The sequence below is a fragment of the Chamaea fasciata genome, unplaced genomic scaffold (assembly GCF_029207755.1).
Source record: "Chamaea fasciata isolate MVZ Bird 193981 ecotype frontalis unplaced genomic scaffold, bChaFas1.0.hap1 SCAF_11, whole genome shotgun sequence".
NCBI classification, from domain to species: Eukaryota; Metazoa; Chordata; class Aves; order Passeriformes; family Sylviidae; genus Chamaea; species Chamaea fasciata.
In genome coordinates, this window is record NW_027094096.1 from 2,170,205 (window position 1) to 2,193,498 (window position 23,294).

General features: G+C 45.0%; 1 protein-coding gene across 1 annotated transcript; it reads right to left on the reverse strand.

The window, feature by feature from the left end:
- Positions 1-285: 285 nt before the first annotated feature.
- Positions 286-7,200, reverse strand: GPR55 (G protein-coupled receptor 55). The gene is made up of 3 exons (XM_066193946.1): positions 6,597-7,200; positions 5,577-5,803; positions 286-2,600 (listed from the first exon to the last, which is right to left on the reverse strand). The coding sequence occupies exons 2-3, from the start codon at positions 5,594-5,596 to the stop codon at positions 1,586-1,588; spliced, it is 1,035 nt and encodes a 344-aa protein (XP_066050043.1). The 5' UTR covers positions 5,597-5,803; positions 6,597-7,200; the 3' UTR covers positions 286-1,585.
- Between the last annotated feature and the right edge of the window lie 16,094 nt (positions 7,201-23,294).

The window sequence follows — 23,294 nt, forward strand, 5'->3', positions numbered from 1 at the left end:
TTCACGCATTTTGTATGCAAAGTTACGTGAAAGGTGCAAAGAAGAAAGGTTAACCCATACTGAAAATGTGTAAGTTTCTGAGTGCTCAGGGCAGTAACAAATAATGTTTAGAAAATCTACTGTTATGGAAAGCTCTTCCTCTCCCTCATTTACAGAAAGCAGTGAAGATGATGATAAAAACCTTTCTTCGTCTCAGTTGTGGTCGCAGTTTCTGTACTAACAAGTTTTAAAATGTTCATATTAGGCCCACTACAAGATATGTGCAGCTGCCTACTTGTACAGTCAATAATTTCTATGAAAATTGCTGGACAGCAAATGGTATTTTCAATACTGGATCCCTTTCTTTTTAATTTGCAACAGAGAGAGGGTAATTTCTTTTCACATTTTGAATAAAGGGAATATCTGCCCCAGAAACTTGACTACCAGCAGTCTTAGAATATTTTCACAGCTGTTTTAGAAAGACAATGGATTTTTTTCTTTTTGTAAAAGTGTTTCTGGTTATGAGCACCAACCCATGTCCAGATAAGGGCTCAAGAAATGCTTGTCTTAAATTGCAACAAAGAAACCTTTAGATTAGAGTCAGAGCCAAACTTGCAAATGGCATTCGGGTGGTGACGACCCAGAAGGGCTGACCTGAAGGGTTCAGGCAAGGCCAGAGATGTTTAGAGAAGTGCACAGTACAGGCCAGAAGGACTTCCCTAAGGAATGAGCTGGATAGAGCTGGTCCAGTCTTCTAACTGGGAGAGAGTAGAATATCAATCACTCCCCAATCTTCTGTCATGCAGTGCTTGCTTTCTTAATTCCCCTGCTCCAAGAAGGAATGAGAAGACATGCAGAAGAATTTCATACGTGTGTTGTATCTTTGATAGAAATGCACTGATACAGAAACACAGTTCAACACATTCAGTCTTTCTCTAAGCCTCGGATTTGAATGGGTTGTTTTGATTTACATGGGCAACACCTGTTCTAAAATTGCAGGAGAAAGCCACGATGATTCCTCAGCACAGGTAAACAGGGAAGTTTGTTGCTCAGGAATGGCTGGTACCTGAGGTAGTCCTTTGGATTTCTGTTCTGGGCAGCATTTCCTCCATGAAAGAGCAAAAACTGCTGTCCCTCATAACAGCTCTGAGCAGTTTATGATATGTCCAGGAGGGAGGATTCAGTACTGTCCCAGGATGGCCAAGCTGCCCAAAGCAGAGGAGCTTCAACAGTGACCTCCTGCAGAGTCAGACTTCTGGCTGGATACTGCTTTTTAACTGCCCAGATACCTTCTAAGTTAGAAAGGTTATGAATAGTTATTTCTGGTTTTGCTCTTAGCAACACCTTTCTGATCACGTATGTAGAAGGAAAACTGGTGCAGCTATGAAAAAAGCTGATGTTAAAAGACATTCCTATGATCTGGTAAGTTTTCCTCTGGCAAATTTTTCACATTTTGTAGATACTGTCAAGGCTAATGCTTCTTTTGGTGTCAGTCTGTCACTTTGCTAATGCTGGTTCCTTAATCTAACTTTCTTCTCCTTCATCTTTAAAGGGAAGAAAAATGTGGAACAGATTTGCATTCACTGGAAAAACATTGTCCTTCTCCCTATGACACTGTCGTTGTCACGTCAGGCATAACACTGTCAGTGTCCTGGCAAGGGGCATTTTCCCACTGCTGGCAGTCCCAGTGCATGGCACAGGGCCTGAAGACAGGACACAGCTCAATGACCCTTTTCAAGTGTGCTCTCTTGCAGAATTCCTTTGCAGCAAAATAGTAGAAGATGGCATCGAGGCAGCAGTTCAGGTTGGCAAACGTCATGGACACCTGGATGAACAGGCTGATGGTCTGCTTCATTCTGCAGCCCACGATCACGTGCTGCCTCACCAGGCACTGCAGGCAGATCCCAAGGTGGAGGGGTGTGAAGCACACCAAGAACACCACGAGGTTGATGACAATCACTCGCAAGGAGCCACTTTCTTCTACATTCTTTTTGTTATGAGTTTTGTGACTCAGAAGAATCCAGATGGTTTGAGCAGAGCAGAAAACCATCACTGCAAGCGGGATCAGAAACCCAAATATTTCCACAGAAACGATGAAGGGGACACTCCACGTCTGGTCTGACATGTTGTGAAAGCATTTTATAGATCCCTTCTTGTGAAACACATAAATTGGGCTGCTGCAGATCCAAGCTACTGCCCAGATGAAGCAGCAAATCAAGACAGCCCACCTGGGGGATCGGTTAGCTCGACCTTCAAACGGGTGCCTTATGCAGATGTACCTGTCCACGGTGATGCAGACAATGATGAAGATGCTGGTGTAGGTGTTGACGAAGTAAGGAGCCTGAATGAGGGAGCACAGCAGCCCAGGCACCTCATTGACAGAGTAGTACAGCTTTGGTGGCAGCGAGAGGAGCAGCAGGATGTCTGCCAGCACCAGATTGATCATGTACACAGAGGTCTTGGTCTGCTTTCTCGTGAAGCAGCAGAGCACAGTCAGGGCCAGGCTGTTGAGAAGCAGCCCGAGGATGAAGGTGGGGATGGAGAGCCCCAGCTGCACAGTCCATGCCAGCTGGTTGATGGCCGTAAAATTGCAATTCTCACTGCTGTTGGTCTTTTCTTCCCTGAAATGACAAAGCGAGTGGGTTGGAAATGTGTAAGACTCAAAGCCAATGCTGTGATAAAGCCAAACCGAGATACTTTCAAACACAATTCTAGATTTTTTTGGTTTTGAGCTGGACACTTGGCCAGCCTTTGTCAATTACGGAAAATGAAACCTTTCAAGCACAGAGCTTTCTATTTCCAATTTGACTGGCTTGATATGTTACAAGGGAGTTTGATTCTCAGGGGAAAGTAGTCAGCACCCACTGATTATCACCCCATGTAAAGTAATCCCATTCTGATATTGAAGAGACTGACTCCTTCAAACACATATTTTCAAAAACTGAAAAGATTACTGGCCATCTTCAATAATTTGTACACCTGCTGAAACTTCCCTAACACTTATGCTTAGTTTTGTTGCTACACAGAAATTAATGAAATTATTATTCTATAATAAGGTATGTTGATCTGGTAGCTGAGATTTTACTCTTTTATCTGAATCTTCATGCTCCCATCAGCAGCTTTTGCTGATGTGCTTTTACTGTACCCACATTTATATGATATTTTAGTTTTATACAGTTCTCTTATCCAATGCAGTATTTTAAAAGGTCAGCTTAAGAAGACTGATCTTTTATCTAGACGCAAAATGAGTAAGCGTGTTTTTTCACTTGTGCTTAATTTTTAGCATTGCTTAAATTTGAGGGTTGCATTTTAAATTTTAACTGATTATTTTAGACAATCCAGCAAAGATAAGCGAGTGGAAACCAAGACATCTTCATAATGCAATTCTTAAAAAAAAAAATTTGTCTTGAATATTATCACTGTTCTTAAAAATATACATATGCTTTAACAAACTATGCCTTGGAAGTGCGTTTTATAACCTCTTTAAATCAAGCCCACAAAAGTCCTAATAAAGCAGAAGAATTTGGTAGTTGATGTTCCTAGTCCTGTTCAGCCAACCAAGTAGCTCAAAATAAATTTTAGGAGTAAGTGATGATGTTTTAAGAAGAGTTTGATCAAGAGAGGAATCTTTGCTTTGGAGGATGAAAAGTGACAACTCTTAAGCACTACAAATGGAGACAAACTTTGCTAAAGAAACCAAAACCAACTAGTGAAGGATTTTTTTCTGTGTGTGGCTAAAATAAAATATTTTTAAAAATATAGAGAAACAGAGAACAGCTGAGGATATAGCCTTGCATTTTGCCAACTCTTATACCATTAATTTCATTGGAATGCTGACATTGTGCCGGAGGTCAGAGATTGGATAGTTTGTAGGAATCAGTGAGTGATAATGGAAATAACTGTCTCTGAACACAGAATGCACTCAGAGATTATCATGTTCCTATTAGTGAAACAGTTATTTTCCAGCTCAGACTACAGAAAGAACAGGCACATAAAGCTGAAAGTCCAGCCCAGTAATTGTTATGAAGTATGGATGCTATTAGTGTGACTGAAAAAGCTTCAATCTAGTCTATCCGTTGAAGGAAAGAGTGTCAAATGTGATTAAAGCAATTCTGTAACTGTTGAGTCTAAGCTTCACACAGATTTTTAAAGGAAACTTAAATAAGTATTTGAGAGCTCTTACCAGACCCTTATCTTTGATGAAGTATCCGCTTTTTCGTATAAGGGAAAGGCTGAGGGTTTTAGACACTTGCATATCAGCAAAGTGTCCTAGAAACGAGTGAATAGCACTAGAAAAAACAGGGTTTAGAACAAGGGCTGTTCAGTAGATAGGGAAATGGTTGCCTGAAAGCTGTTGAGGACTCCAAACAGACTGGATGTGGGTTACTAAGGGGATGCACAGCGGCACTGAGACTGTCCTGGCTGTGTGACCCCACTGTAGGAGGGAGGGTGGCCTCTTGGGAGGGGCTGGGTGCCACTGCCACCTGCAGAGAGCCGGACAGAGCCAAGTGAGCTGGGCTGTCACAGCATTGTCAACTTAGAAAAGCTGGATGTTATCAGTGGATTTATCTGCCAAAAATGAGAGCAAAGAGAAAACCTTGGTTTGATCATCAAGATGAGGTTAAATCAGTCCATTTGAGCCAGCGACATGTGGCAGCTACTTAGGAAATCAAGTGTTTGTGGTCTGTGACAGGTGAGAAAATCATCTCTGACTTGGGTTGAGCTGAGTCGGTGCCATGTGTACAAGGGATCACTCTGGGCAGATGCTGCTGTCACCGAGGGGCAAGACAGGGAAGGGGACATGGGAACACGAGCTTGAGTGTGAGCATGGGTGTCCTGTGACCAAGGGCACTCATCTACCTAGCTGGGGAAAAAATCAGGAGACATGAAACATTTTGGGGTAGTGACAACACCCCAGTGTCAATCCAGCGCTTCAGGTACTTTGTAAATGTATATGAAAATTGTTCATGGCGACTCTTAAAAGCCTGAGGTTGGGTGCTGCTTTTATTGTATTTCCAGCTCACTGGATGCCTCTTTTTAGAATTCATCAGTAGCAAATTATGTGTAGCATTACTCCAGAAAATTATTCATTTCAAGAAAAGAGCTTTTAAATTGATAGTTTTCTGATTGTCAAAAACAGAGTGTGTTTTTATCATTTTAGTGTCTCAAATTTAAAATTCACATCTTGAGTATTCCATGGGAATTGTTTGCAATTGTTCCAGACTAAGTAATGTTTGTTCAGAGTTCACTTGAGCGTTTTCATTGACAAATAACCTTGCAGTCATTTCATAAGCATCATCTTTACTGCACTGTCCAAATCATTAGTAAAAAACCTGATAATACTCATCCTGAAAGATGCTGAACTGTACCAGAGACATCTTTCTTATAGAGTAGGCACTGATTAGAATCTCGGTGGGTACTCACAAATCATACAGAGATTTCACACTGCTCATGTATCCTCTGCTGATGAGAATTTCTTTAGAGGTAGTGTGTGAAGCTTATTTCCCCCTCCTACACTCTCATCTGCCTTTGCTGAGGAAGTCAAGTTACTTCTATTTCAGTCATTCTCAGATTAATCTGTGCGGATTTTTACTTACCACTGACTTGAGTTCCGCATGCTTGCAAACAGATTATTTGGTAGGTGATTCCAATATTTCTTTCAAATACTAAAGCCAGGATTACAGATCTAGTTTTTCCAACTCTTTCCACCTTCTTAAGTGAGGTACCACGTTTTTCTTTTCCAGTCTTCTGAGGAAAATTTCTCTGTTCTCAACAGGTTTTTTGAAGGAATGTCCTGTGGCTTTAGGATTGTTTCAGACAACTCCTAGAAACCAAAAGACAATACAAGAACCTGTCACTAACAGCACTGAAGAGAGTGTGTCTCAGCTGGTCCAGCCTCTGTGTCATCGCTGCTCCATTTGTTCTCAGTTTCTCCTGCTGAGGATTTTCCACTTCCTCTAAACTCATTAAACATTAATTTGGTTTCCCCATGGCAGGAGCTTGGTGTCTTAATGAGGAGCAAAGGTGTTCTGACCTAGGAAATGAACAGCAAGGTTTTACAGTAATAGCTCCAGTAGTTGTTTTTGCAGTACAGCAGAATTCATGGTTTCCTCTTTGCAACTTGAGTCCGAGTTCATCTGGCTCAAGCTGGTTTTCACACAAATCTGTATGAGAGCACAGATTAGAGATGTTACACTAAGAGTATTCTAATCCATGATAGCTTCATTAACAAAAACATCCTTTGTTAGTATCTATTTCCTAGAACATTATTCATGTTATGTATAAGTTATTCTCTTGTGGGTGTACTGGAGAAGAGTAAGATGGCCCAGTGCAACAATGAGCAGGAATGTCCCATTCCTGCCATGTATTTCATCTGTAGGTGGATAATTTCTTATCATTTTTATTGTAAGTATTTTGATTAAAGCAGAATAGATTTATATTTATCACAAAAGCAGTAATGTTTCTGCTCTAAGCTAAACAACACTACATTTGATCTTATTGTTTGACCTTTAAAAATAACAATCATCTAACCAGCCTAAAAGCAGTGTCTACAGTCAATGCTGCTATTAAGTTGTTGGAAAAATAAAACTCAATACCTAAAATAGGAATTACTTTACCTGAACCCCAGCAAGTAGATCAGTGGCATTGCTTCAGTCCAGGTTGTTCTACAGAGCATGAAAGCGTTTTCTTACAGACCGTGCCTTACCAGTTTTTTAAGCGGCATAACCAACCACATCCTTCTTTTCTTTTTTTTTTTTTTTTCTCTTTTTTTTCCCCTATCTCGAAACACGCTCTGTGCCTACTTATATAGGCAAGTGAAGGTGGAAAAAGGTGTTAAGATTTGAATCCTCAGCTGCTTCCAGTCAATAGTCAAAATAGGGTGGGGAGTAATTCCTCTCTGAAGTCAGGGGGTTCAGCCTGGCCTTTACTTGGTGTGATGTGGGTGAGAGCTTTTGTGAGCTTGTGGTGGCTACCTCCAAATTTCCAATTATTCCTTGAGCTGGGGAGGAGCTGGAAAGTGGAAAGTTGTAGGGGAGGTTGTAATAAAAATAGGGCTTCTCCCCCCAGTTTCTGCTCCATTTGCATACTGGAGATCAGTAGTGAAGCACTCAGAGGCCTCCGAGAAGTACAGCTACTTCCACACCCGCAGCTGTTGAACTATTTAAGGGGTATGTGCCAGTTTTAGCCAGTTCAGGTGTGTGATTCATAACTGCAAGCTGGCAAAAAATTGTTTCTCTGTGAGAGGACTGAGGTGCATGGAGGAGCAAACGAGTGCCTTACACGTCAGTCACACAGCAGCCGAAGCACTTTTCTCGAGATGAGCTTCTACAGCTTTCTGGAACCACTCTGGCTGAAGTGTGAAACTCACTCGCTAGTGCTGACAGTCCCTCTCCTGACTTGTGGACATACTGCAACCCTTTGCAGAAAAATACAGGAAGAAACCCAGCTCAAAGTGACAGTTTTCAAATTTCAACCTGGCTTTGGAGGTAATTTCATCTTTCTGGACAAAAAGTAGCATCAGCTTTCATACCAGAGGAGTAGGAGGAGAAAAAAACCCTAAAATTTTCTTCCTGTCTAATTTAAAAATGAGATTTGAAAAAGAAAAAGAAAGCAGAACCCCAAACAAAGTTTAGGTAAACCTCCTCAGAAAATTGTGTGGCAGAGGAAATGAAGGCAATATGATTCATAGCATTTAGGAAACACATTCTGGAATTGGGAGGTTTCAAGGGCTTTGCAACTTCTGTCTTCTCAGAACTGTGGTCTACCTCCAACTCAGCAACAGACTGAAAAAGATCTGGAGTCACAGAAAGAAACTTAAGACTGCAACTAAATATTAGCAGAAAGCAAACATCCTACGATGCCGAGTGAATTTTGAACAAGTTATTCTGTGCCATGTTGCAACTGAAATGGGGTTGCTTCTTTAATCTCACCACAGGCATTCTCCAGACTTAGCCTAAAAATGAATTTTAATCCTTTGTGCTGCCTTCACCCAGCACTAACTTCACTCCTTGTGGCTCTGTGAACTTCTGTGACACTCAAGTGTCACTTGTTGCATCAGACCTAGATAAAAAATCAGTATTTCTGTATACATCAACTGCATGTTTGCTAAGCTGGCAATTTTTTTTGTGATACATGTGGGTTCACCACTCATAGGTGAGAAGCCATTTGTTGGTGTGCACATAAATCTTCCTTTTGCAGGTTGGCTTAAATGAGGACAATTTCCATCTAGAGCATATTGAATGAGGGCAAGTTCTGAATGACTCAGTTGCAGGCTGGCAGATACATTATTGGCTGAGAAATTAGGGCTTGTTTCCCCTGTCCCTGGTGATTGCTTCAGAAGTTTCTGAGCTGGTATACATGAATGTGCCCGACAGGAAGTATTTCAGTGAGTCCTTTGTGCCTTTATCACTCAGCTTTTATCACCCAGCCCTGCTACTTGATAAGTGCTGTATTTTGGGAATCCAGGTGGCTGCATGGCTCTGAGGTTTGCAATGGGAAGGACCAGGCCTTCAGGGTTTTGTTTGTTTTTTTTTTTTTAATTAATCATTAAAATGTCCTGGCTGTATATTTTTTGTGCTACCCGGAGACAGGAATCTTAATGACTGCATTTGTTTTTCAGTATTGTGTTCCAGTTAGCAAATGAATAGTGGCTGGAGGAACCATAATCCAACTGAAAGGAAGTGCATGACCAAAAAAATTCATAATGTTTATGGCAAAGCTGAGTAAGGTTTTTGGTTGGTTGGTTGTTTTAAAGTTTGCTGAGCTTTCTCTACTTTTTATCCTCTTGGTGCCATCAGTGCTGCTCTTGCTAAGTAAGGCATTTGCCATTTTCAAGGAATCAAAATCTCTTTCAGAGGAAACATGTTCATACAGTGCAAAACTACATTCATTTGCATGACACCAGCACAGATTCTTCTGCTCTTCCTAAGTGGAAAATATATTGTAGCAGCTTTGAGGTCCAGCTTTCACAAATGTCTAAATTATGTGTTTGCTTGTACTTAATGGCCAGAATGGAATGAGTTGGGCTTCAGATCTAGAATTAGGATGCTCAAATGCAAATTAATCAAAATTCAAAGGAAGGGTCCAATGTGTTTCTGGGCCATTTTGAATGAATGTGTGATTTGTTCTCCCAGACAGCTGTAAAACATCATCTCAGATAACGAGACTTAATCATCCAGACTAAATGAGCCAGAAAAAGACATTGCCCAGCGGAGAAGTAGGAGGTGAGTAACAAACTGTCCTTGTCCTTGTGAAGAGTCCTGCGTGCAATGAGGAATTAGAAAGCTGGTGAACTTGGACACCTGACTTTAAGGTGTCTTTTATGCTGTGCTGTGAATGGTTTCTGATTTTTTTGGCGTGTTTTTGAAGGTTTCAGAGACTGGATGGCCATAGTGAGTCAAGCCAACAAGTCTTGTTCTGAGCAGGCTACCTCAGCTTGCTAATCCAAAAGGGATTTGCTGCCTTTTTTTAAGAGGTGAGATCCTGGAGACATTATCTAACTCCAGCTGAGCAGCAGGAAAACCCTGGAAAGGAAAACTCTGCCAAGAACTCACGATGCTCTTACCTACCTGAAGATATACTGTGATGCTCTTTCTGTATAAAGAGCAAGTAAAAGAACAAGCTTAATTTCCACTGGTGGCCTAAAAATTATTGTTTGCACTTGAATTGGAGTACAGTGGTTTTTTAATCTGGAAACCTTCCACTCCACACTAAAGCTCTTTGGGTTGCTCAGTACCCTCTTCCTCACCTTCATTAGCAGTCGAAGCCTGGCCAGGAGTGAGCTATCTTAACTGTGCAGCTGGAGCTTTGAATAGCTCAGGGGTTGTTTTTTTTCTTATGGAGCCAGATTTTTTTAGTTCAAGAGAGTGAAAAGCCTGAAATCAGAAATCCTGGGAGCTGCTGTGTTTTATAGGGAACAGCCGCACTCAGCCTCTTCAAGACAAGGCAAAGACTAAAAGGCAGCCCAGATGGAGCAACAAGTATAGGGTTTTTTGGAGCTGGCCAGCTATGAGGGTAGGTTTATTTCTACATTTGGGAAACCTTACAAAGGTTTGTCAGGGTTGTGTGATGAGAGGAAAGGAACTGGGCAGTCTGGTGAGCAGCCAGTCTCACACTAATATGGTTGAGTGAGCAAAATCATGGGATTGACACTTTAGAGTCCAGAATATCTTCAGCTGTGTCTGCCTCAGAAGTTCACCATGAGAACACTGAGCATGCAGGGTGCCATCTCCTCAGTAACTTCAGACAGCCACAGCCCACAGCTGACAATCTCATTTTCCACGGTTCACTTTGGTCTTCCAGGGGAAAAAATGCCAGTTAGACATGGGCAGCGCCAGCCAGGTGCCAGTGAGGACATGTGCCTCATGTCCACTGCATTCCTCCTCTAGGCAGAGTAGCTTGTCTGAGGCCAAAGCAATTCTGGTTGGGGAGCTTAGCAATAGGCCAGAAATTTTCCTCGGGTATTTGTAGGAAGGAGCAGCCAAACAAGCTGCAAGTTCAGCTGTAGTGAAACTGTGTAAGAATAGACCCAGAGCTTCACACACCCATGAACTTTGCAGTCTGCCCCCCAAGGTTCACCAGCACAGCCACCTGTTCCAGCTGGCAGGTCAGGGGCTCTGTGGTTGCTCTGCAGAGCTGGGCTGGTGCTGGTGAGGATGCCACAATCACTGAGACGTGCAGGGGAAACAGGAGGTGTGCACAAACCTGAGCTTGGAATGAAACTGCCAGCTAATTTCACAATCAATCAGCAGAAGAAACTAATGCTCAGGAGGGGTATGGATACAAACCCAGCACCTGTGCAGGAGCCCACACAGCTCCTAGCAGGTCTCCTGAGCACTCAGGCTTCTTTGGGAGCAGTTAAATAGGACATTTATCTGCCCTGCCTCACCACTCCAGTGCCAGTGTGTGGTTACTGCACTCTATGATTTTTCCTGACACAGACAGTGATCAGATCAAGGTTGTGTAATGCTTGCCCATCTTCACCATATAAACTCTGATAAATGATGTTATCTAGATTTTTTCCCCACAGAAAACATTTTCTTCTCAGCCTTTGCAGTGCCCTAGGTAACGAAACACAAAACGAAAATTATTTCCTTTGCATTTTCATTCCACCATGTATCACCTGAGCACTGGCCATCAGTACAAGTGAGCTGCCATCACTGCAGGCTGGCACAGAGGGATGCCAGTGCAGGAAAGGAGCAGCAGCTGCACGGCACAGTTGTGCCTTGCACAGTCATTTCTGTACTTTCCCCAGACAGCCTGGCACCAGGGGTGGGAGCTGCCTCATCTGCAAGGTTTATGCACTTTCAGTGCTACAACTTTCTGAAAGACTCAGTTCTATTGAATGGCTCGCTTTGACAAGGAGGTGACTTGTATGGAAAGTACATTTTTTCCATTTCCTTCAGCTTTTCCTCATCTGCCTCATCCACCCCTACACCTCAGTGTGGGGACTGGCTTTTCTGAAAAGAAAGCTCTACTCACTCAAGCCTATAACTGCAATGAATAATTGTCAAATGAAGATTATGGATTGTCTTAAAAGGAACATTTTCCAGACCTGAGATGTGACCTGTTTCATTAATGCATGTCATCTTTGCACTCGGGGCTTCTCCCATTTTAACTCATGTACTGCCTACGCATTTAGTTGTTTTAAGAGCAGTGTACCAATAAGGTGCCTCTCAAAGCGGGTCTCAAAGGACTGCAGAGAAGTGGGACCAGAACTGGCTCACAGCGTGGCCAAAAGGGTTCCTGTCCCAGGGATGAGGCTTCTTGAGCTGCCAGCTGAGAGTTGTTTCTCAGACTGGTTTTGTTTCACCTGGGCGATGGCCGTCACCACACCCACAGCTCTCCTCTTTGCCTGGCTTGGTTTTCCTTGTGGTGTCTGCACACAGTGGCAGACAGTGGTCCTCCGTCACCACCCAAATGGTGTGGGGTGATGCTAGGGTGTGCTTCTTGATGTCCCCAGCCTGTGTCCCCTAACCTGGCACTGAGATCTGAGGGTATGAAAACTGCTGTCAACATCGCTGCTGTCCCAAGTGTCCGAACAGGTCCCACCAAAGTCCCAAGTTGAACAATTTGTCATGGAGGTGCAGTGAGTGTGGCTGTGAAACAGGGAAAAATAGTTGGAGAAAAATGACGGGAGGAATCTCTGCATCTACTTCAGCATCTCCGTTTTGAGCGGTGCCGGTGCTGGCGGGGGAACTGCTGCTCGACAGTGCCATCTTTGGGTAATTCATGTCCATGCGAGGCTGTGATGATGTTTGCCTTTTCTTTTATATACCTTTCATGTATTCCCAGGCCTCTATAGCATGCATACTTGTTATTCCTTAAGTCTGATAACTTAGCACAGTCCTGGTATTCTGCTAGGCCAGAAGACCAAACATCCTAAAGGCCTCGCAGTTGGGGGCTGGAAAGCCCTATGGTATCTTGGGAAACCAAGGTCCCCCCTAAAATGCATCCTGTAAACTAGAATTAGGCCCATCCAGGGAAGAATACTTCGGGATGGAGGAATATCACACTATTCATTCAAGCCTCTCCTGAAGCTATCTTTGTTAGATATGCTAATTTGTAAGGTCTATAAAATTGTAGCTGTGATCTATCGAGTGTGTGCGTTTCAGTGTGCTCCGCCTTGGCAAAATGTTGCACCATAAAGATCCTCATTAAATACCCAGATAAAAACCCTTTATCCCTTAACCATGTCTGGCTCTGAATTTTAAGGCCAAAGAAGAGGCATCACATGAGCTGGACAAGAGGCATCAGAGTGGAACTTGACTCTTCCTTGGTGCGTTGCCTCTCTCCCCATGCGTATGTAAGAAAAAATACATGTGGATGTGTTTATGTAACCACTGATATCATAACGACTTAGTAACAGTTGTTACATTGCACACGTGCGTTACTTCATGAGCTTCATTTTGTTCTCATCTCTCCTAATCTGTCCTGGATGAACACTTTTTATTTCAGTAAGACAGCCAGCCTTCAAGACCTTTCAGAGAGAGAACTTTGTTTATGCTGCTGAAGGAAATGTCCCGTTGTGAAGAAAAGGATTCGTCTGTCCTCGGTTGGAAAGTGCAACTGAGCAAACTTCCTTATTTATTCCACTGCAGAAGTGGTCTTCGCCTCGAAGAGAATTGGCCATCCTTGAATCTGGCATCTAAAGAGAACAGTAATGGGGGTAAAATTCAACCAGTTGCAGCTTGTTTCCCCTATACATGCAGGTTATCTGCCCTTGCTATCAGCATATGATTAATATTTAAAATATAACCAACTCATCCTGGTCTCAGGGTCTTGGATGCTGCAGAAGGTGAGGATGCTGCAATGTGCTGCTAGCCCAGCTTGCTCCCCAGGGGAACAAACAAACCACTCTGACTTGTTTCTCTGAGAGTGGAATTCATCCTCCTTTGCACGCAGAGAGGTTGTGGTGTTGGAGCCTAACGGTGGTGAGATCCTTAATTCCTTCTTCTGCACAATGTTAGTCTAGCTGAGTGAACACGGCTGGCTTTGTTCTGGCTGCCTGGTGTAGCCCTGTGCCTTCACACACAAGTTTGACAGGAGAGGTTTTGGAAATAAAAACTGCACTTCATTTGCATATAATCATACCACTTACATTGATAATCTTCTAGCTTTGCACTTCAAACTGAGTGCTAGACAATTATTTGAAATCCTGGAAAGTTCTCTTCCCTTTAGCACAGGTGTATTCCTATAAATAGCCTGTAGAGAAAAGCCACATAACATAAAAGGGCTCAAAAAAGCAATTTGCAGGAAAGTGAAAACCTCAAACAGATTTAAACCTCTCAAATGAACTACAGCTAGAGTGGCGGAAACTATCACATAATCAGTGCAGACTTTTGTGTTTTCTGGTTTTGTTTTTGGTTTTTGTTGTTTTGTTTTGGGTTTTTTTTTTTTAACAAAGAAAAGCTAAGATTTCAAGAAAAAAACTTGAAGGAGAGAAGTTTTGGTTACTAAAATATCAGCCTGAGGTGACAACTTTTGAATTTCAGTGGACACAGCCTCCAGAGAGGGGCCCTGAATGTGTGCTGGCTAGCCAGCTCTCTCCAGGATGGATGGCCTCAATTCTTGTGTCACAAATCAGGATTGTCCTAAAAGACTGAATGCCTCACCTGTGTCATTTATTGAGCCAGATGTGCTGGAAACAAACCATTTGGTGGCTTAGGCTTTGTTGGTCAGAGGCAGGCTACTCCGGCAAAAGGTCAGAGAAGGTTGAAAGGTGGTTCCTCCTGCATTTTGCAGGTCGGTGGTTGGGAATTTGTCTGTGGAGGTTGGTAATAAAATAGGTTAGTGGGGGATGCTGGTGCAGAAGGAGGGCCCTGGCCCTTGGGGACTTTGCCCTGCTGGGTGTTTCACTCCCACATGGATGGGTTGGAGGGGCAGACTTTGAATAATCACTGCTCCAAGTGAGGAGGAGGAGGATTGCTGGTGGGGCTTTAACAGCCACTCACCTTCCTCTCTCATTGCTTTTCTTCTCTTCAGCTGCGGGCTGTTTTGTCAAGCTGTGACAGTGAAGGGACTTCACTGAGCACCAAGACACTCTGAATTTCCAGTGCCCACCTGAGCAGAGGGTGATTAATGGTCTTGTGAAACCCCACTGGCCCTGCCCTGGGAGAGGTCAGACTGGTCTTTCCTGTCACTGGGGAGGTGAGTGAGGATGCACCACAATTAGCTGTACATGCTTTAGAGAAAACAGCGGATTTTCATGAAACCAAGGCCCCAACCACCTGTATCAGCATTGCTTAGAAACATCTTTAATGACAAGAGGGTGAACACAGGCCTGAGGAAGAGCTCTGGCACCTCATCTGTGAATTCACCCTGTTGAGAAGAGAAAGTGTGTTTTTACCTTGAGATGCCAAAATGCTGCTGTTTGCCAGGTGTTTATGATGTTTGCTGCTGCTTATCCTTCACTGTGTCCCTGCCTCACAGCAGTGCCACAATGTGCAGCATCAGGGGAGCATCTGGTGCACAGGCAGGAAAACCTGCTGCAGGAAGAAAGGGGCCTGCACAGCTCAAGCTCACCGGTGTAAAGAAATGTCCTCCTGTTGTGGTTTCAGCTCCTGCCTTGGCAGATTCAGGCTGTCAGCATGCTCACACCTCCAGTGTGACAGCTGGGGCTGGAGGTCCACAGAGCAGCCTGGAAAGATACCAGAATTTGTTAGTCCTGTTTGTAACAAATACATTCTGACCGCTTCATCTTGCCCTTAGGTTAGGAATGGTTGTTCTTAAAAAAGGAAAGGGAGAGGAGTGTGAGACAGTGCCAAAGAGACAGATAAAAGCTGTGTGCTTCTTGCAGAAAAGTTTTTTTGAGCTTTTGTTTGTTTTCTTGCCTGCTTGCTTTTAGTAGTGTCCTGGTTTAGGGCAAATTTGGGAGAAAACCCCTGAATGGGGTCCCTCTGGGAAGCAAACCCAAACAGCCTCTCCCCCAGCTGGTCCAGGAAAGAACTTCCTTGGAGAAAAGTGGAAAAAACTATTTGTTTAACAAACAAAGTGCCCACAAACATTAAGAATGAATAATATGAAACAATAAAGCCTCTCGTTCTGAAGTGAGATGGCAAATTGAGACAGTCCTTGCTGCGGGTGTAGCTTGGCTCACTCAGTCTCTTCTCAGTCCCTGTGGTGCTGGAAATGCCGTCCTGGGCCTCGGTGGGCCACAGCTGTGAGCTCCAGGTGCTCTTCTGGATTTTCAGTCCAGAACAAGCTTAAATAGTCCCAAGGAAAGAAAAAGTAACAGTCCAGGAGCTTCTGTGCTTCAGCTAGCTAAAACTAACTAAAAGCACAGGAGATCTCTGTCCCGCTGTCTGCCCGTGCTCAGACAAACACGGAGAAGGAATGTGCAGGAGTGACCAGTTTCTGCAAACAAACTCTGCACTTCTTCTCCCTGCTTCCCCCTCAAAACCAGTCTGAAAGGCATGGAACTCAATAGACAGCCCACACAGAACAGACCACCGGGGATACAAGCATCATAGAGTCACCCTAGGACAAGTGGTTTCTCAGCTTTCCATCAGATTAATTTTGCTGTAGTCGAAACACACCAGAAATGCCCTGGGCTGGGATGACTGATCCATGCTGGGGCAGGATGCTTAGCTCTGGTCAGGAGAACTTGGTAGCAGCAACCAGTTCTGACCACCAAAATCTGTCTCTGGCTGCTGCAAAGGCTGAGCTGCTGCTGGCATCATTTAAAGAGGATGATGATGATGATGATGATGATGATGATGATGATGATGATGATGATGATAAAAGGGAAAAAAGATCCCCCAGACTTGGAAAGGGCAGATCCAAATGGCTGATGGAAATAGCAATAATTTTCTAAGGAACCTCTTCTTTCTGTATTTAGTGGCCGTATCTTTGCACACCCAAGAATTTGTCAAGGGTCACCTTTTCTATAGTCAGTAGATAGATTAGTTTTCTTGCTGTTGAGATTTTTTTTGTGTGTATTGCTTTGGCTTTTGTTTCTTAGGTGAGTTTTTGGGGTTATTTTTTGATTTCTTCCTCTTTCTTTCGCTTGCATTTATGGAAATTCTTGTGGTGCACATGCTGCCTCACTGGGAACTGCACTGGGAACCTCCAGGCTGGGAGTATCACAGGGCTACTGAGTTAAACTTGCCCTGCAGACATGGGAACATTCCCCCTCCCCTCCTTGGTTGCCTGTCCTCTTTCATTTCCTCATCCTGGTCATGTCCAGCTTTCCCCAGGGGAAGGGAAGCTGCTGTTTCTGCAGCTGTGGGCAGAGGAGACAGAGTGGTTTTGCTGAAATCCTTGGGACTGTTTGCAGGCAGTGTTGGGGTGACATTGGGTGACGCTGGAAAGCACCAGATTCTGATGAAACAGAACAACCTGAGGAAGGAAAGCCTCTGAAAGACAAAAATGCTGTACGCTTTGCTCTCTAGAAAGTGTCATCACTGAAATGGCAATTTCTAAAGCTTGATTTTCCTTTGGACCTTGTACCCCCGTTTCTCTCCTCTGTCACAGCAATAAAAGGCAAAAAGAGTTTCCAGTTGCAGCAGGATCCTGGGACTGGCTGGGCATGAAAAGTGGCCAGAACTGGGCTGGGTGATTCCCATGGCACAGTCTGGAGGAGGAACGGGAGGTCAATGCACACCTGGAGCCAAGGGGGGCTTTAACAGAGCAGGGGTTTGTGGGGTGGCTGCAGTGCAGATCCAGGAATGAACCCCGCAGGGGGAGAGGCCAGGCCAGTGCCTGTGCTGGGGACAGCCCTGCAGGACCATGAGAGCCCAAAGCAGGGGACGGGGTGTGTGTGCTGCACCAGGGAGCTGCGTGTCCTCTGTGTCCCTCCTCTGACACCAGCTGAAACCTTTGCACTGACAGGGCCTTTGCCAGCACTAGAGGGCAAGTTTGAACTGCACAAAAATCAGCTTTTGTGATTTCTTTCTCCTGTGGGTGTGCCACCTGACGTGTTGTGCCTTTGTGCAGCTGGAAACTGAGGAACCTTGGTGCAAAAGTGACTCATGCTCTTAAACCTCTGGCTAGGACAGCCCCATGTGAAAGGGAGGTCAAGCCCTCTTTGTATCGCTTTTGCTAGGAAAATAAAGAAATTAAAATGTTAAATAGGGAAATGTTTCAAGGGAAGGTAAAGGGAGAAGTGAGGGTGTGTGTTTATGAGGAAGAGGAAAATGTTGAAATACACTAATGAAAATAAGTCAGCCTCACATTTATTGGCAAACAAAAGCCCATGTGAATTGATTAAAACAAAAAACCAAAGCAACCAGAAATAGGTTGGATTTCATAGCTGGTTTCAGTGTTTTCACTTGAAATCTGCTTCATAATGATCACACAGATAAATTGTCACCAGCAGCACAGTCCAAACCTGGGGTGAGTCTTTAAATGCAAACTCTGGGAAACCTTTACCCTTTCAAAACAGAGTGCTTTCTCTGCTGTGCCCACATCTTTGTGGGAGATCTTTTCTCTCTCTCCCTGTTTTTTTTTTTTTTAACCAGTGGGGAATGCTGACAGGTTAGGATCCCTGTCCCAGGGGGTGGGACCCACTGCCCTTTCACTGGGGGAAGGCAGGGGGTGTCCAGGTGTCTTTCCTTGGGCAGCCCAGCAGGAGCCGAGCATCTGAAGACAGGGGAGCTCATTGCTGGGCTTCCATTTCCTACACTGTGCTTTGCCTAGCAAGGGAGTTGATAAAGGCTCTGCCTCTACTGAAAATTTCCTGCTGTGACTGAAATAGATCCGAGGTCCCTGATGGGAGAAGTGAGAACAGAAGAATCTTAAAAAATAATGAAAATGCCCACCAAAACCCAAATGTGCGACCCTGGAACAGTTTTGTTGTATTCGTTGTTGTGTTTGAGCTGGGACCATGGCAGACCATCCATCCCCCTAGGAGTCAGGTGACATTATCCCTTACTGCTCTCTGCCCACCAAAAATATCACCTGCTCTTCCCAAAGGGACAAACCCATTTGAGTCCAGCCAAACAGCAAAAGAAAGAATTCCAGTCATGTTATTAAAGGCACCCATCTTTTATTATTGCCCAGTTTATTCCACCTTTAACATGTTTCCAAGTTCTATTTCTTTCTAAACGAAGCCAAAGCCAAACTCACTCCCTCTCTAAAATCAGGAAAGCACTGTGAATATAATCATTATTCGAGATGAAACCCTGTCACTGCAGTGGCAGAGAGCAAAGATGCTGTGATGGGTGTGCTCCTCTCAGACACAGAGCCTACTCTGGCCCCTGGGCCTGGCAGAGGGGACAGGGAGCAGCCCCCAGGGCACTCCAGCCTGGCATGGTCAGTGTCCAGAAGGTGACAGGAAGCAGCCCCGGAGTGGTAAAATAAAGGACTTAATCCTCCAGGATTGCTCAGCTGTCAGTGGGGGAGTATTGGGGTGTCAGCTGCATTCTTCCATTTAGCAGAATAATTTGCAAGGAAAGGAAGCGAGCAGCAGTAAAAGATGTTACTGGTAAATTACAGCTTAAACAAGAATCTCTTCCTTCCTGCCCCAAGACCACTCCTGGCTTTCTGCCCACACTGGCTGGTGAGAAAATGCCCATTGCTGCCTCTCTGCCGCAGAACCAGATCAGATCAGGCAGCTCCTTTCCTTCTGCCACCAAGGGCTCTTCTCAGGAAAAAAATAGTCATAAACACCCTTTGTGACAGGCAGAGGGATAAACACAAGGAAGTCATGAAATAGGTGCAGCAAGGCAGAGGAGCTGTGTGAGCTGTGTGGGCTGTGCAGGGTGGTGTGGTGGGGTCATGGTGCAGAGTCTCTGTGTTCACTGAGAACAGCTGGTTCTTTGGTCCCCAGGCAGTGCAATGTGACTTTTGGGGGAAATGTGGTGCTCCTGGAGCCTGTTTTCATACATCAGCACAGAGCAAGGGTTTAACTGTGGGCTGTGGTACCCACCACGGGCTAAAGACTTACAGAATCGCTCTTGCAATTTTGAGGCTGATGGAAGTCAGGCCTGAAATATCTGTACCAGATTTTTACTGAACCAAAGCAGGGAGCCTGACTGGAGAGACAAAGGCCAGAAAGGTAGAATTAGAGAGTGCTCACTTTGGCAGAAAAATGTTAGCAGGCAGAAATGGAATTTTGAAGTTAGTAAAGCAAAGCTGCTGGCAGACCGCTGCCAGACTGCTGCCACGGTTTCTGATGGACAGGGTTGCTGATACTGCAGCTTTTTAGCATGCTGAGAAACGAGGAGTGCATGGTGTAGACACTGTTCCTGGCTGGTGCAGGCACTGCCCACACGGGGCAGCTCATCCCCTTAGAGTGACCTGGTGACGTCTCTGAGCCTTCATTCAGAAACTGAGAGATTGCTTCTACTTCAAGCTAACGACAATGAGGCACCCCAATTTTCACTTCCCCAGCAGCGTTCTCTTTTTCTGTCTTCGATAAAAATGTTTTTGAAGTATGTCACAGCTTTTTGGTAGCAGCTTTCACACTTTCCCCCCACATCTGACATTCAGCTGAACTCTCATTTTTCAGTCAGCCGCCCTGGCAGGCAGCAGGGTTCGTCATTAGAATGTGACAACAAAAGCAAATGGAAAGTCCCAAGCAAGAAATCTGGTGTGAGATGTTACCAGACCTTTGTGAGCACCAACATGTAAGTCATAGGGAGGTCTAGGTGTGTACCTGCACTCCGTGTGTGCGTCCTGCCGATGCAGCCACCTCCCGTGCTGCAGCTGCTCTACTTCCACCCGGTTTTGTGACATATCCATTCAGTGTTTTTGACGGGTATGACACTGGCTGCATCCATCTCTGCCATCAATTCACTGAGTCGTAGAACCATTATAATGTAGGAGCTGCCAGAGCAAGATGTTTGTGCTGCCTGTGTCCTGCAGCTGCTGGGAGGGCGATGTGGCCTGACCAGGGCAGGATGAAGTCTGCAGGCTGGGAGGTGCCTGCTCACCCTGTCTGAGAGGTGAAGGTTCCAGCCCTCCTCACACCTGTGCCCTCCTCACCTGGCAGGCACAATGTTGGTGTTGTCAACACTTGGCTCCAGAGAAATCTGGGAAATCTGAAAGGCAGAGTGCATCCTCTGCTGTGAAGGTTAAATTGTACATACTCGAAAGCTGGCCGATGTGGTGAGAGGTTTTTGCAGCAAGATAAAAGCAAGCCAGGCAAGGCCTGCACTGCCTGGATAGTTATGGTCTGCCTTCCAGGCAGTGGTGGAAGGATCAGTATCTTGTCGGCAAGTGCTTGGATCCCCCTTGGCTCCCAGAGGTTGCTGAGCCCACCAGAAACGCCTGTACATCACTGCAGCCTCCTCCCCGCTTAATTCTTCTCTTACCTCTTCTCTGTATGGGTGGCAGAGCTTGGCCAGGTGAGTCATGAATTTAGTGGACTCTCTTTCTACTGAATCAGCCTGAAAACTCCAGATGGGAGTAGCAAAAGACAGTGAATAAACGGAACACTAAAAACCAGTTTTCTAGCTGGGGAACTTGAGGAGGTTTCTTGGTCCTTGTGCCACAAATTTCATTCCCAGCGCTCTTGAATCCCTGACTGCCCTTCCTGAATGGTGGAGCACAGAAATTTCAGAGGCTCTGCTGTGAGGTTTCTGTGAGGAGGAAGCTTCAGGCCAGACACCCATGGTGTGCCTCTGGGCGAATGGTGCCGGAGGAAGAGGCGTCACTAGAAGTTAGCTGGGTTGGCAGACCATGCTCGGAAATGCTTTGTTTACTGGCTGCTTTGTATCTCCCCCACCCTTTTATCAGCGGTTAGTGGAGTAGAAGTGGTTTTTTTCTTGCCCGTTTAAACAGCAGTTTGGTTTGTGCAGAGCTTTCGCCTCTGAGGAGCTCACATCCACGCTGGTGAGACTGGAGGTATAGAAAAAACACACTGGCAATCAGGAATCTCACAAATCACTGTGCTCCCACCCCACAAATCCTGTCCTGGGGAGAGAATGTTAAAGATCTATTGAGCTTTACTGGGGAACAATCCATCAGATCACAGAGGGCGGATGTTATTCACTGATGCAGGAGAGCCACCAGCAGCAGGGCTGGGGAAGCAGGGTGTCACCTTTGGGCTGGGCCAGCAGCAGATAATCCATCTCCGCGTGCACAGCACCCTTCGTAGCTGATTTCAAAGAAAACGCAAGTGTAGACGGGGGGAGATAAACCAACCTCCTTAAGAGGTCTTTGCAGCCAGAGCCTCTCCTCCTTTCCCTCCCCATTGTGTAGTAAGCAAAGGAAAGATTCTGGTTTCAGATTTTGGTGATTACAGAGCAAATATCCCCATTTCTATCTGAATCTCTGGCAGGCATGCCAAGAAGCCTGCATCCCCTGGGGAAGCTGGCAGGGTTTTGCTGCTGTCCTGTGCAGCAGAACAGCCACTGCCCAGGTGGATGGAGGGGTCTGCTCAACCACTGTCTGCGGCAGGGTGTTCCTCCTTTTGGCATTGCCTTGAATAGAAGGAGACACAAAGGCAGGGCTGGGTGTGGGACCTGCAAGGATGTTTTTGTGGCAGCAGGGATGGGCCCAGCACGTGCAGGTGGCTGGCAGCTGTGCTAGAGTATGGCTGTATGATGCTTGTATCCCCAATCATCTGTTTATGCTGGATATGAAGTTCTGCATCTTTCAGGCTCATTCTAAAAGTGAAGAGGAATTAAAAAAGTGTGCAGTTTGTTTTCTGAAACAATTGCTCCCCCGCATTCCATCTCACAGTCTGTGTTGTCTGCAGCACAGACAGCAAGAAAGAACTCTCCTTTGCTTTTTAGTTAGTTTTTTTAGCCAACTGAAGCAGAGAAGTTCCCCAGACTGTGACTTCTCTTTTTCTTGAAACTGATCAGCCTTGCTCTGGACTGAAAACCCAAAAAAACCACCAGGAGCTCGCACCTGTGGCCCACCAGGCCCGAGACGCGGCATTTTCCAACTCAAGAGAGACTGATAAAAGACAAAGCTAGCTGAGCTACACCCCACAAAAAAGACTTTCTGAATTTGCCTTTTCTTCAAAACAGCGAGAAATTTTATTGTTTAATATGATTCATTTTTATTTCATACTTGTGAATACTTTGCTTGTTAAATAAACAGGTTTTTTCTACTTTTCTCCAAAGAAATCTTTTCCCGAACCAGTTGGGAAAAGGGCAACCTAAATCTGCTTTCTAGAAAAACCCCTTTGGAAGTTTCCTCCCAGATTTGCCCTAAACCAAAACAAATGCAGCAGCCCAGCCTGAGGTTGGGAGGTGTGAGTGGAGGTGTGAGTGTGGTACAGCCCAGCTAAGGGCGTGCAGTCTGAAGCTGCTGAGTGTTATTATTGTCAGCGGTTTACTATTGCTAGATACTGACTTGTTATTGAATCCCCATTATTAGTAGATACTTAGAACAGAGATTCGACAAGGAGAAGGCCTTGTCAAGCCTCTAAAGGGGGGAAATGATGCCTTAAGTGTTAGTTTTCATGTTTTCAGACTCTGTGCTGCCCAGGGGTGCAGCTCTGAGCTCACATTCAGTGTCACTCAGCTCTTCACAGAGCAGAAATACAAAACAAATCCTTTTCCTGCTGGAGACCAAGGACAACTTTCAGCCCCAAAAGTACAAACAAGGGTGGGCTGAAGGGAGGAAAAAGAAGGATGGGACCTCACAACCTGAAGCTGTAATCGGACAATTAAACCCCAATATGCAAATGGACCAAAACTTATAAAAATATAAGATCTTGTGACCAGTGAGCCGTTTTGTGGCCATTCTTAGTCCACCTTGGGTGCAGCCTTGGTCAGGCTCCTGTCCTGCCCTAGGTGGATCCTAGAGGCCTTTCAATAAATTCCTACTTTATTCTCTGGCTCTGTCCAGTCTCTGTTTTAGGTCAGCCTTCCCAAGGCATCAGTTTCACCTACTTAGGTGTTTGTGGTAAGATCATC